The sequence below is a fragment of the Sander vitreus genome, unplaced genomic scaffold, assembly GCF_031162955.1.
Source record: "Sander vitreus isolate 19-12246 unplaced genomic scaffold, sanVit1 ctg154_0, whole genome shotgun sequence".
NCBI classification, from domain to species: domain Eukaryota; kingdom Metazoa; phylum Chordata; class Actinopteri; order Perciformes; family Percidae; genus Sander; species Sander vitreus.
Genome location: NW_027595402.1, coordinates 420001 through 435000, shown reverse-complemented (window position 1 = coordinate 435000; position 15000 = coordinate 420001). Strand labels below are relative to the sequence as shown.

Below are 15000 nucleotides of genomic sequence, written 5' to 3'. Positions count from 1 at the left end.
ATAGAGTGCAAAGAGTGCGAGGACATTCGGCAGGTGGACAAAATAACAGAAACATTTTATGATGCGACTGAATTCAACACTGCTTTAAAATTTACCATAAATCAAAAGTTGTTTCTGTTATTTTGACCACCGGACGGTTATCAAGATGAACAGGACAGCCTGCAACGTTTTGGTCCCAATCTGAAGATACAAACACACAAAGGCAGCACAATTCTTCAGTTTTTAACTGAACCGAATGTAACAATGTGTAATAGGGATTTATTGGTTTTAAACGTCAAGAGACTGTATGTAACTGAGATGTAAACAAAGCCTTTCATGTGGCGGACAAACATTTGGCTGCTCAAGAGGAATGTCAGAAGCATTTCGGAAGTTAGAACGGAAGTACAAAGAGACATTGTTATGGAGATGATACTAGGGCTGCACAATTAATCACAATTTTATCGAAATCGCAATATGGACTAAATCCAAATCACAGGGGGGCGCAATATTTGTTAAAGGCAAAATATGTTTCAAACCGTTCTTAAATAAAAGTACTGTAGTGCTGCGGAGACGTCCCGGCCTACAAATCATATCCTACAGACTCAAAATCTTTGTTTGGTACAGATCCTCGCTAGTGTGACCAGCCAGACCCACATCCAGATGTTGGGTCTGGGAACTCCCCATTGGCTGGGCTCAATCCGAGGGGCGGGATCAACGGTTGTCTTTCAAATTCCCTCTGCACGCGATAGGATAGAGCTACAACCAATCAGAGCAACGCTAGTTGATAGATTACACTTTTGCCGTATCCGGTCGGCAAAACTCTGAACACATCTTCCTTTCTTAAGAATGACTTCAGTGCCGTTCTTGGTTCTTTTCTCAAAGAAAAGCTGAACTCCAAGTCTTCCAGAAGACCGCTGTTCCCAGCAGCAGCAGCCTTAAGCCCCGCCCACCGACTCTATACACGATGTGATTGGCCTGACTAGAGTTTGGTTTTTCCAGCTCACAAGCCAACGGAGAGTTGCTAGACGACCCTGGCTGCAAATTACATTTGTTGCTGCTAGGGTGCGTCTAGATTTCTAGGCTAGATCCTCGCAACAATCACGCTATAATCTGAAAATGAGAATAATGATACAAAAATGATCATTCCCTCCAATATCGTGAATCATATCGCAATATCAGTCAAAATAATCGGAATTAGATATTTTCCTAATATCGTGCAGCCCTAGATGATACACTATTTTATCGCATCGGTGTAAACTGGCAAGTTTCAGAACGCTGCAGACCGCCGCGTTGCACGTAGCTGCAGACCAACGGGTCTAGTCGCGAATCTTTGGTCTGAACTGGAAGTTTACAGGAAGACATCCATCAACCACCCAAATCTCTACACAACAGAAAATAAATAAACTCTCAAACTTAAATATTTACTACAACCAACGAACAAGGCGACATCGTCGACGTATAGTGAAATATTTTACTTGTTAGCAAGTTCTTAATACGTTGTTGAGCCTGACTGAAGTACAATGAGAAGTTTTATTCCCTGCGGGTTGTGGACGGCTGCTATTTTAGTTGAAGTGAATGAAAAATGTTCAGTTCAGTCATGGTTGTCGTTTAAACCTGAACAAGATTCTTAAAAACTAATGATATCACATTGTTAGATTGGACCGACAAGAAATAAACTCTAAAACGTTGGCTACTGATGAAACGTTGCCTGATAGATTGACAACAACCAGCCACTCTTTAACAACAAAGTGAGGCTTCTTCTTCCTCGACCTATGGCAACATGTTTTGGTTCCTTATTGGTCTGTTCAGGATGTTGAAACCAAATCTGTAGCTGGTAAGTTACGTTGATACGTTGCCATCAATCAACCGTCCAAATCTTCACAGTATAGAGTAAAGGCTCTGACACACCAACCCGACAGTCGGCAGAAAAGGCAGTTTGACTGATGAGTCGGCTCCCCGAGGTCCAAAAAGTGCCTCGGAACACACCGAAGCGACGCCGACTTGAGCGTACGTTCTGCGCATGACGTAATACAAAAAATTAAAATCGGAAATGAAGAACGCGTCACGTGGGTCTGGCTTCTCCAGCCGATAGTAATGCCGGCTTGTTCGAAATACAGTACGAGCTCATATTTTACAAAAATAGTTCACCGAAATGTGTTTCTGAAAACATTTTAAGCGAGAAACAGGCCGTGCAGCTGCTGAATCTGTCTTCATTTCAGATCAACAAAGGTCAGTTTAAAAGATTTTCGTCAGATTTTGAGAGGCGTTCATCCCGATGGTTATTTCCGGGTCCGAATGCCCGCCCTCCGACCGAGCGAGTCAGGTTGGCCAAAATGACGACGGCTCCTCCGATGGACGACGGCACGGAACACACCGAACAGACTCGAGTCACCGACCTCGCTAGACTGTCCGACGGACGATTATCGGGTTGGTGTCAGGGCCTTAAAAAAAACACTAAAACTTTGGCTACGGATGCTGCCTAAAAGATTGGCTACAACCAACCTTTTTTTAACCAACGAACAAGGAAATATCGTCAACATACTGAAGACATTTTTTGGTTTGTAACTAAATTTAAGTCTCAACTCTTTGGTATTCAGATTGGTTTCTCGTGAGCTCAAGAAAGTATTTAAAAGAAATTCCAAGTCCCTTTAGGGGCTCCGTACATACACTACCGGTCAAAAGTTTGGGGTCACTTAGACATTTCCACTCCAGTATAGACAGAATACCAGCTGAGATCAGTTGCATTGTTTTTTTAACCAGGGCAGCAGTTTCCAGATTAGGGTTCTCGACTGTTGTAGAAAGAAGTGGCTGATCTTTAATGCAATATCTACATTGCCCATTATCAGCAACCATTCATCCAACGTTTCCAAAGGCCCATTCTGTTTACTAATCTGATATCATTTTAAAAGACTAACTGAGAAAACATTGGAGAACCCTTTTGCAATTATGTAAGCACATAATGTAATATCTGGAAACTGCTGCCCTGATTAAAAAAAACAACTCAACTGATCTCAGCTGGTATTCTGTCTGTAATGGAGTGGAATGGAAATGTCTAAGTGACCCCAAACCTTTGACCGGTAGTGTATAAGCTTTTGCCTGGCATTAATGTTAATTAACTACAGCTAAATATGATCTGCAGTAGGCAACGTTTATCATTCTGACCAGTAAAAGTGATGGTCAGTGGCGGCTAAAAATGAGAAGCTGCTACCAAATAAAAAAATTAAAAAAAAAGACCAAAAGGAGACAAAAGATTAAATAAGAGTCCAAACAGAACAGCGAATAGGAAGCCAGTCGGTGCAGAGTTGTGCATCATACCAGTCTCTGTGAAATAAGAGAAGCTGTTTTTTCAGCAGCGGTGTTGAGGCACTTTTAGTTGCTGCGAGTTTCTGACTGCAGAGGCTGAGGATTTTTTTTTAAAGTTCAAAGAACGGCTTAGTGCCTCACAGAGGATTATGGATTTACTCCCCAACACAATAAGACAGAGGCAAGAAAACCAGGGGGGGTTCGTCTCTGTTAAACAGGTCAGAAGTCACAAGTACTGTACGTCTGTGAATGGATGTATAGTATAGAAACGGAGAGATAATCATGCTAAGAATTCAAAATAAAATACATCCTTTTCAAAGCTTTTTAAGACTTTTGAACCACATTTTTAGACCTGGAAAGTGATAAAATTGCACGTTTTCCGAGCCTTTAAAGGAGCCCATTCAACATCCAAAACAAATAATTTCCCCGTAAACTGCTGTATCTAACTCCTCATATTTGTAGCGAACACTTTCCAGAGGCTGTAAATCCATCCCAAACCCAAAAGCTCCCATTCCACTTTGGTATAAATAAACTACCTACCTACCTACCTAACTATCCCAAAATCCACATGCATCAGAACATTTCTAGTCCATTTATTACAAAACATCCTTCGAACCCAACTTCCGTTCACGTGGCCAATTTTGGTTGTTGTTTGGTTGTGTCAACTTTCCTCCAGCCAGGAGGGGGCGTCTACGCTGGGGTTGTTGAGGCATTCGCCGGCCTGCAGCATGTTCTGCTCCAGGAAGTTTTGACACGATAAACTGTGAGCAGCGACGGCGCTGTGGAGCAGCCACAGCTGCTTGTGGAGGACTTTAACCTGCAGAGAAAAAAAAGTGATTTGTCAAGTCCAACCCATCATTTTATTAATATTTAGTATCATGATAAGTACAATATCTCAGCGATAAGGATTATATTTCAACAAAACTAGGGCTGCAACTTACGCTTTTTTTCTCGATTAGTTGTTGGGTCTATAAAATGTCAGAAAATGGCTTTGTCCCTCATTCTTTCGCTCTCTGTGTGTTGCCGTTCTCAAAATCAATTGCTTCTGAAAACAAACTTCGAGCCATCAAGCTGCACGCTGAAAATATCAAGTTTTGAAGAAAATTGTGGACTGTGCAACAAGGCAGACCTGCTTGGCTCTTTCAGGGAATGATTGTGAAGATTTACAAAGAATATGTTGAGGACATTTCCTCTAACTGGGACGTTTTGGGACTGATTGGTGGGATTGCTGTGGACGAAGTACACACGGAGATACACTGGTGAGAGCTAATGAGGTGTAACCATGTATCAGCGGATTTAAATAGCTCACGTTACTGTATTGTGTCAACAGTATGTGTGTTTTTTTCTCCTATCCCAGAATGCATCTGTGGTGTAGCCAGACCTTTCTCCCACAGTACTGCGGAGATAGAGCTGGCAATGCGAGACTACTACTACTACGTTAAAAGTAAATGGTGACAGAAACAACTGTACCTAAGTCACACTCTGTGATCTGAACCGTCTCACCTTGTTCTCCTGCAGCAGTTTGACTTTGACGGACAGGCCGTCCCGGACGCTCTGGTATCGCTCCCTCTGGCTCTGGAAGTCCTTCTGGGCCAGCTCCAGTTTGGGCAGGGTGATGGCGTCCCGGGGCCCCAGGTTCAGCTCCTCCAGGTCCACTCTGTACGCATCATACTCCATCCTGAAATCAGAGAAGTTTACACTAGGGCTGCAAGATATGAGGAAAATATCTAATTGTGATTATTTTGACTTATATTGCGACTGCTATATGCTTCACGGTATTGGAGGGAATGATAATTTTTGTGTCATTATTCCCATTTTCCTTGATAAAATACTGAAATTAAAATGATTATAGTGTGATTTTTGTGAGGATTTAGTCTGTAGGACAGGATTTGTAGGCCGGGACGTCTCTGCAGCGCCACAATACTTACGTCCTGCCAGACTGATCTCATGAAATGGCGTATGTACGACACACCAATTCGTATGCCATTATTGGCGTGTTCTCAAGACGCATACTCACTTTTTAGCGTGTTTATCAACGCTGTTTGGCCTCCATTGAGTTACGTCACCTTGCGATTGCGTGTGAATTGACGCCGTAGCGAATAGTATGCAAGGGCGAATCGCTGCGTAGGGAGGTTGGTTGGGTTGGAGGATGGGTCAAACAACACAGGACTCGTGTCCCGCGGGTCACGTTTCCTAAACTCAACCATCGTTTTCTTCTTGCGATAACACGCCAAGTGGCGTGTATGTTTACGTCCGCTGTATACAGCGTAGACATACACGCGGATAGCTGAAAATGCGTACAACGGCACATGGCATCATGACTTTTACGCAAAGTCATGATGCCATGTTGGTCCTTCATGCTGCGTTCATGCCATATGATGGAAATTATGGAAATAAGAAACATTCCCATGGTTATGGGGACTTAAATTTCGGCTTGTGATTTCCCTACAGTTCCCAGAATGCCTTTCTGTGTTGTCCCTAACTCAAACCCCAACCTTTCTTGTGGCAGAAATGGTTAGTTTTCTGCTCCTGTGGGTGCAGACATTAGTGTCTCTCTCACCTGGCAGCCTCGTACTGCTTGGCGTTGATCATAGTGTCCTCGATGGTTTTGTTGACCAGAGTGTTCATTTCGGATGTAAAGGTGTTAATGGCCACCGTCAGAGTCTCGCCGCTCTTTGACAGAAACTTCTGAGCCTCTGCGTTCACACCAAACTCCACCTGACAGAAAGAGAGTTCACATTCATTGATTGACACCAACCAACTTCCATCATGGCTGCCTGAATTACTGAAGCTGTTTATGTTCCCGTCCATCTCCACCTGAGACTGTTGAGCACAGCGAGACTCCAAAGGCCGGCAGACCTGTGCTAAAGGGGGAGGAATGTCACGTCATTATCTAGCTGTTGGCCTATCTACGTCATAGAGTCTGCAAACGCTGAAATGAAGGAGACTGTTGGTGGACCCGTTGTGGGTAAGAGACTGCTGAAGAGGATTGTGTTTTCTGATTTGTCGTGACGTTTCCCCACAGAGTCTGTGTCAATGTTATGTCCGTGTTTTAAATGTCAAATAAACTGACGCTGACGAGGGAAGAGGACTGGGCTGGCTAGCGTCGATGCTGAGGACAAAGGTAGGCCTCTAACCCTTAAGCCCAGTTCAGACCAAACTGTATTTTTTTTTGGGGCGACCTCTAGCTCACCCAGTAAGAGCGTGCGCCCCATGTAGGACCGTGAGTCCTTTGCAGCGGCCTGGGTTCGAATCCGACCTGCGGCCCTTTGCTGCGTGTCGTCCGCACTCTTTCTCTCCCCCTTTCCTGTCTATCCACTGTCACTATCAAATAAAGGGAAAACTCCCAAATAACCTAAAGAAAAATAAAAATAAAAATGTATTTTCTTTGTTTGTTGAAAGTCATGAAACTAAATGCACAACGTTGCAAAACAAACTGGAGTTAACAGCAGAGATATTATAGTTATGAAATGTATTTATTTTTTGGAATTATTAAGCCTCGGTTATATTGGCTGAAAAAGGTAAGAAAAGATGAACGAATGCATCACATTAACTAGGAATACGGGGTTTTACGGCTGCTGACATCCAGCAGTAGACTCACATGCAGTGTTGGCGTTTTGACGCTGAGGTCGCTGAAGGCGTCCCCCAGTGTCTTCTGGGTGACTGAGAACTGAGCAAGCTGACTGGCGAGCGTCTGGGCCAGCTTGGTCACGTTGTCGTAGCGTTGTCGGTCGTCTTTGAGCAGCTCGAGGCGAGGCTCCAGGTCCAGGTCCACCGTACGAGATCCTCGGCCGAGCTTCTCCGACAGAGCCTGCCGGGTGCACTGCAGGGAGACAGCGTTGTTATCCATCAGACAACTAGGTGTCTAACTGTTCAGATGCACCAATCAGGGCCGGGGGGGTGTCTAACTGTTCAGATGCACCAATCAGGGCCGGGGGTGTCTAACTGCGTGTCAATCACTGCTCATGCACACGCATTCATTCTCCCTTGTGGGGGGAGGGGCTTAGGAGACCGTTTTGGGCTTTAGCAGAAAGGGGGGGAGGGGCTGAGAAGTTGTTGACGTTCAAATTTTTTGGCTAAGTCCTGGATCTTCACAATCCTACCTACAGCACCTTTAAGTCCAAGACCAGGACTAGTCGAGACCGAGTTAAGAAATTGATGCCTGATGACTGAGGTATAAGACGCAGCCATTCGTATCCCAGGCAACCAATGTCAACGCCAGTTCTAGCTGGATTTTGAATTAAACTAATACCTGTTTTCTGAACAAGCGCTTGTTTTAAAGGAGGAAGTTACTTTGGAACAAAAGCACATAGTGCTGGACTCGGTCGAGACCAACTAGAATATTTAGCGAGTCCAACGGCCGAGTCTGAGACAAGTTCGAGTCTAAATACCAACGAGTCCGAGACGAGTCAGAGATAACAAAAAAACATCTGTAAATTAAAAATGTATCAAAATTAGCTTTTGACTTTGAATATCAAAATCAGAAGCAAGATCAGCAAGTATTTTTCTTCTCTTCTCCCTCCCTGCCTACTTGCGCACATCCAAAGAAAAAAAACCGCTACGGACATCGCGTAGCTTACCGGTTGGAAGCATGAAGCTAAAGACACGGGATAACGTTAGCTTAGCGGTAGCCTGCAGCTGCTCTTTACAGAGCAACAGAACTGGAAAATCCTCCTGCTTCTTTTGCCTTCCCCGTGAGTGAGTTATGGAAACAAACAACGAAGGTAAAGCATCTGGGCTCTGGCGGGACTCCATGGTGCATTCATGTGCACCTTGTTTAACTAATGGTGCATTCATGTGCATCTCGTTTAACTAATGGTGCATTCATGTGCACCTCGTTTAACTAATTGTGCATTCAAGTGCACCTCGTTTAACTAATGGTGCATTCATGTGCACCTTGTTTAACTAATGGTGCATTCATGTGCACCTCGTTTAACTAATTATGCATTCAAGTGTGCCTCGTAAACTCAGAGAAACTCAAACTGTTGTTGCAAAGAAAGAGTTTAGATTGAAAATCGAATTGTGGATTTCGACAATCGTGACACCCCCTAATTTTGACCAACGAACAGCTCGATTCCTCTCACCTTATAGGTGGCGATGCTCCACTTGCGGACTCTCTCCAGCTTCTCACTGGCTGGGTTCTTGTTGTTGCCCTGGACGACCACAGGTCCTGGTTTCTGCGGCGTCACTGGGAGGTCTGGGGTGGGGTGGGGGGGTCAAAGGTCAACGGAGACTTATCATGGCGACATGAATTGAGTCTGATAAGTTTTACACCCGGCTTATCTCAATATTTCCTATAGCTTTTGTTGCACCACTTTCTGATCATAAGAACTCCTTTTCTCTTCATTTACGTACCTTTGGTTTGCTCCATTTCCGTGGCGGCCTCCGGCGTGGCCTCAGCTGCACCAGAAGTGAGACTGTTGTCGGTGTGGTTGCAGTAAATGTTTGCATCCTGTAAGAAAACACAGGTGGAGAAGATCAGATCCTTTGTAACCAGGCCCACAGAAAGTTCGCTGGGTTGTAGTTAAAGCCCCTTCAGACGGGAAAAGCCTGCCTGGGTCTCTGAGATCTGTCACTTCTTGGCACTCCTTCAAAACATCACTCTTTACTTACTTGCATGCAAACTGTTGCAGTAAATCAGGGGTGTCAAACTCAGTTTCACAAAGGGCAACACTGGGGAAAGAGAATCCCATCCAGGGCCAGACGTGTATAGGTCATTAACGTGCTTTTATTTCATCGAAAAAGTCAAATATCTTTGACTCTATTATTGCATGTCTCATATAGTCTTCTCACTCACAGTTTGGTCGACATAAAGTCCTGAAAAAGTCAGCAAAAGAGTTCCAAAGCCGTCCTAGAATTTAGCAAATCAAGCAAAACAATGATTACATTTTCTAAGCAGGCGACCACGCAGCTGACTCACAACAAGCTCTTTCACAGCCGGAATATGAAGACTCTCTGCTTCTGCTTCTGGGGGGATTTCTGAGTCTCACGTGAGTGTCACGTAATTGCAAGTTGAAAAACAGTTTCCCATGTTTTTGGTTTGGCGCACAACTAGGTGGGCCAAAATTGATTGTGAACCTAAATTGATATGCGGGCCGGATCAGAATTTGCGAGGGGCTGGATTTGGCCCGCGGGCCTTGAGTTTGACACATGTAAATGTTTTCCTCATGTGTGACTGGACTTTTGTTTTATATACCCAAATATTCGGGATACTTTTTGTCCTTTCCTTTTATTTATGTGTATACATGCGAGTATGGGTGTAGGTGTGCGTATGTATGTTATGTATGTTTATACCATGGTTTGGGTGAATACTCGATTCTGATTGGCTGCAGGGTGTCCATAAAAAAGTGATGTAGGACACCTACTGACTGACTGTTTACTGTTGTAAATGAATGCGCTACATGAAAACAAAAAGGAAATTACATGATGCATGAACACACACACACACACACACACACACACACACACACACACACACACCTGTCGTCTACAATTAGGAGAGATTACAACAAGAAATGTCAACACTGGAGGTCGTCCTTCATGTTCTCATTTCAACCAAATGTTGTGCAGGTTTTCAGGAACACGCACACATGGAGGGCTCACCGGACCGGAGGGAATTTTAGGTCAAAGCTGTTGTGTCACATTGAATAGACAGCCAAGCATGTAGTGACGACACACACACACATACACTCACTATGTATCCAGTATTTTAACAGCAAAGAGCAAAAATGTGCCGCTTTACGGCGGGGAACTGAAGCCGCCACCACACGTTTGTGTTATTGTGTGACTTTGGGGTTTTTAAAAGGGTTAGGAAATAACAAAACTAACAAACTAACTAACCGACAGAGGCAGCGTTAGAGCAGCAACTCCCGTGTTCTGCGAGGTAAAATGTCTGTTTTTGTCAAAGGAGTCTGGTGGCTTTGAAGAGAGCAGAGATAACGGCTCCGTCGTAAAAAGGGGACGTCTCAACATATAGTGGCCGTTAGAGGAACTGCAATTTGAGATACTTGTGGATTCATGTGATTAAATCAGCAACGTGACATCATGATTTCGCGTAAACATACACGCCACTTTCTAAAGCCAAGTGGCGTGTTATCTGTACGTATTTCCATCTAGCCGCGTGTATGTCTACGATGTATACAGCGGATGGGTTGCAGACTGATCTCAATAAGTGGCGTATATATGACACGCCAATTTGTATGCCATTTTGGCGTGTTATCAAGACGCAGACATAATCGCTTTTCGGATGGTTGGGTTTAGGAAACGTGACACGCGTCTCCTGGGTGAAAGTCCTGTGTTGTTTGACCCGTCCACCCCCCCCCCCCCCCCAACTAACCTCCCTATGCGGATTTTTGGGCTTTCATACTACTCGCTATGGCGTAAATTGACACGCAATTGCAAGGTAATGTAAGTCAATGGAGGCCAAACGGCGTTGATAAACACGCTAAAAAGCGAGTATGCGTCTTGATTACACGCCAAAATGGCATACAAACTTATTGAGATCAGTCTGAAATCAGGAAATGATGATGAAAGTAAGAGGACATCTCAACTGTTTAACGTAAAACAAAGCTCTTAATTGCTGCTCTGCACGCAGGGGACCGCTCCCGTTTTCTGCCGTCACTCTGTCACTATTAACCACAACAACGGCCGTCTTATCGGAGAAACAAACAATCACTGTCACCGTTCATCACACCGCTTTGCTTACTTGTCGTGACGACTTGCTGATACCATTGTGCAAGCTGCATGCTGTTCCTGTTTCTTTTATTCAGCCGGTTGCGTAACGTGTGAATGTGTGAGCAATATCTGTGAGGAACAAACACATCAAACACACGTCTGATTTATACGTGTGTAACAGACTGATAACAGGCTCATCAGTCAAAAGGAGGAGAGATTAGTTTGTAATGTTAACAGCCATCAGCTACCCTGCTGAGGGGAAAACAACTAGGTAAACAAAAGGTGCCTCTTTTTCAGGCTTGATTTTTTGGGCCCGATCTAACTATATCAATATCGTGATATGAGACTAGATATCGTCTTAGATTTTGGATATCGTAATATGGCATAAGTAGAGATGCACCCATAGAGGTTTTCACGTGTCACAGTCTGACATACGCTGATTTCATGCCTACAACGCTACAATTAACTGACAACATAAGTTATACGAGTTACAGTTCTCAAGGACGCACACACACACACACACACACACACACACACACACACACACACACACACACACACACACACACAGTCTCGTTTTCCTTTCTCTCAACTTTTCCGCCGTGTGTCGCGCGTACCCGCTCGCGGTGTGAAGCGCGTGTCGGCGCTATTCTTGAACATGTCGGGAACCTTGTGAATTAACCTGCAACATGTCAGCTGTTTGGAGATTCTTCAGCGTGTGTGCAGAAGATAACACGTTTGCAATATGCAACACCTGCAAGGAGGAAGTAGGGCGTGGAGGGACGACACCAAAAACCCCAAATCACATTTTCTTAGTTGGATATCGGACGTGAAAAGAAGGAAATGGTTCCAACGTTGCTCTTTAGATGTGTGTGGATTTCCCGCAACAGGAGTCATTTATATAGTTCTATTCTATAGTGATCCATCATCTGTTCAACACATGTTCTATTAAAGAAAAGATTATATAATAAACATTTGTGTGTGCTGTAAAGTGGTTAGAAAAAAGGAAATCGGTATCGTCTTTTCCTGGTTTTAAAGGCTGCATTACAGTAAAGTGATGTTATTTTCTGAACTCACCAGACTGTTGTAACTGTTCTGTTATTTACCTTTAACCACGTAGTCATTATATCCACATTACTGATGATTACTTATCAAAAATATCATTGTGTAAATATTTTGTGAAAGCACCAGTAGTTAATACTACAATATTGTTGCGGTATCGATATCGAGGTATTTGGTAAAAAATATCGTGATATTTGATTTTCTCCATATCGCCCAGCTCTACTGCAGGTCGGAGCTTTGCGTCGCCCAAGATGACTGTGATTGGTTTAACCCTTGTGTTGTCTTCCCGTCAACCGTGCAACTTTGTGTTTTTCTGGGTCGAAATTTCAACATTTTGTTCTTTTTCTACACTTTTGTAGACGTTTCTGTTGATTTTATTCAAAAAAATGTCACTTTTTCCCCAATAATTGTTTTTTTTTTCACTTTTTTTGAGTTTTTTTTATTTTTTTATTATGTTTTTGTAAAAATGTTTACACGTTTTTTGTCGCTTTTTCAACAAAAAAAAGATGTTTTTTTTTCCTGTGTTTTTGTAGCTTTTTCCAACATTTGTCACTTTTTTCATCGTTCTTTTGTCATAGTTCTGATATAGAAAGTGTTTGTAAGGACAACAGGAGGGTTAAAGAAATGCCCGTAAACCAGAGCATGCTTTCCTCCCATCCCAGAATGCTGTGCGGACTAGCCAGACCCTCCTCCGCAGCGCTGTGGAGGAGGGTCTGGCAATGCGAGGCTATGAATCAGTAACTAGAGAGGTTTTCATGCCGTCTCACCCTCCGAGGAGTCTTCTCCTCTTCTGTGACGCCTCCGGGCACCATGACGACGTCTCCTCTCGGCTTCACCTCATCCATCATCTATTTCTCTCCTCCCGCTTCTCTTCTTCCACTTCTTCCTGTAGATAAAACCCCCCAAAAAAACATCAATCGACAACGTGCGTTTTGATTTTTTTCCCCCTTTGAGATAATAGAAAATGACACAAGGTTTGGGGAAGACTTGGGCGCACGTATTTGGCGAGGCGTTCTGGCGGTTCCTCCCTCAAGAAAATGTGACGTTTTTCCATAGAATCGAAGCAGTTTTCACATAAGTAATGAATGTTATAAAAGGTCAATTGTAATTATTAATAAGCAATATTGTATAAAATATAACAAATCATGCTAAAGCTGTCAGAGAGTCAGAAGTAGAGAAGTACAACGTACAATATTTCCCCCGTTATAGTTTGAGCCATTTAAAAGATTATGTTCATAGACAGATGTTATGTCAAATATGACAAACAACAGCTCATATGGTACGGCTTGCAGAAGACAAATAAGACGAAGAGGTCAGATAGTGAAATAACATTTCAGTCAAAGCATAAGTTATCCTGGTCCCAAAGAATGTGAAAAATGTAGTATTACTTAAATAGAACAATCAAACAAAATATCAGGAAATTAAATAAATATGGCTTAAAAATCTGGTTACAATCTCATAATCAGGCTACTAGTTAGAAGTCAGTAGGAGTGTAAGAAGAAAAAAAAAAAAAAATCACACTTGTGTATCGTGATATTTTATTTAGCAATACTGTATTGATTTTCTTTTTTTAGTTTACGTGGAAAAATATTCACGTTGGACAGTGGTTCACGTTTATGTTGGTGCAACATTTAATACTGAATACATTTGACAGATGTTAACTTTAACTTCTTTATTTAATAAATTACAAGTTTAAATTGAAATGCTTTTATTTTTTTACATTTTGACTCCGCCTTGCTTAGTTGTGTGTTTCTTTGGAGAGTAACGTCCGTGTGGTTAAACAGCGACATCTAGTGGTGAAAAGGAAGAAACACACATCTGAGCACACACGCCTTAACAGTTACGGCCGTTTCATGGTTCTGTGGAGGCTCCGCGCAGAGCTTTCGCCGTAGCCTACGTAACTGGCCTGATGTTTATACTTGTGCGCTGGTGTGTGCGTCGAGCCAGCATGTGTGTCTGTGTGTGTGTGTGTGTGTGTGTGTGCGTTTGTGTGTGTGCGTGTGCATGTGTGTGTGTGTGTGTGAGCGCGCGTGTGTGCGTGGGTGTGTGTGTGAGAGCGTGCGTGTGTGCTTTTGTAGGTGTGCGTGGGTGTGTGTGGGTGTGTGTGTGTGTTTGGGTGTGTGTCTTTGTGTGTGTGTGTCTGTGTGTGTGCTTGTGTGTGTGTCTTTGTGTGTGTGTGTCTTTGTGTCTGTGTGTGCTTGTGCGTGTGGGTGTGTGTCTTTGTGTGTGTGTGTCTTTGTGTGTGTGTGTCTTTGTGTGTGTGTGTGTGTCTTTGTGTGTGTTTGTGTCTGTGTGTGCTTGTGCGTGTGCTTGTGCGTGTGGGTGTGTGTCTTTGTGTGTGTGTCTTTGTGTGTGTGTGTCTTTGTGTGTGTGTGTGTGTCTTTGTGTGTGTTTGTGTCTGTGTGTGCTTGTGTGTGTGCTTGTGCGTGTGGGTGTGTGTCTTTGTGTGTGTGTGCGTGTGGGTGTGTGTCTTTGTGTGTGTGTGTGTGTGTGGGTGTGTGTGTGTGTGTGTGTGTGTGTGTGTGTGTGTGTGTGTGGGTGTGTGTCTTTGTGTGTGTGTGTGTGTGGGTGTGTGTGCTTGTGCGTGTGGGTGTGTGTCTTTGTGTGTGTGTGCGTGTGGGTGTGTGTCTTTGTGTGTGTGGGTGTGTGTGTGGGTGTGTGTGCTTGTGCGTGTGGGTGTGCGTGTGCGTCTGTGTGTGCGTGTGTGATTATCTTCAGAGCGAGTAGCGTCTCTAGAGTCGTAGTGAGAGAAACAAAGCGTCTCCTCTGTTCTTTCTGACCACGGTGAAATCTGGAGCAGGAGAAGTTAACCCTCTCCTTGATCTCATGTTGTTGATGGAGAAGGAGAACCAGGAAACGAGTCGGGGGGGAAATGCAACGCCACCAAGCCACGGCCGAGCGACGTGCTTCGCTGCAACGCGTATTTATGTATTCAAAAATATACTGCAAACCCAGACAGAGTACTGAAGGAGAGTACGTAGG

At 43.8% G+C, this 15000-nt stretch overlaps 1 protein-coding gene across 2 annotated transcripts in view; it reads right to left on the bottom strand.

Moving 5' to 3' along the window:
* The window catches only part of LOC144513222 (arfaptin-1-like), an 18212-nt gene that overhangs the window by 688 nt on the left and 2524 nt on the right, over nt 1-15000 (bottom strand). Inside the window, exons 2-8 of one of the 2 annotated variants that reach the window (XM_078244224.1) lie at nt 12786-12904; nt 8638-8734; nt 8367-8479; nt 6884-7105; nt 5843-6000; nt 4786-4960; nt 1-4099 (exon numbers count right to left, since the gene is read on the bottom strand). The exon at nt 1-4099 is cut by the window's left edge and continues 688 nt beyond it. In XM_078244224.1, the coding sequence (XP_078100350.1) occupies nt 3944-4099; nt 4786-4960; nt 5843-6000; nt 6884-7105; nt 8367-8479; nt 8638-8734; nt 12786-12866 (1002 nt within the window). In that variant the 5' untranslated portion in view covers nt 12867-12904 and the 3' untranslated portion in view covers nt 1-3943. The remainder of the gene's footprint in view (nt 4100-4785; nt 4961-5842; nt 6001-6883; nt 7106-8366; nt 8480-8637; nt 8735-12785; nt 12905-15000) is intronic. The other variant, XM_078244225.1, reaches the window with a different exon arrangement.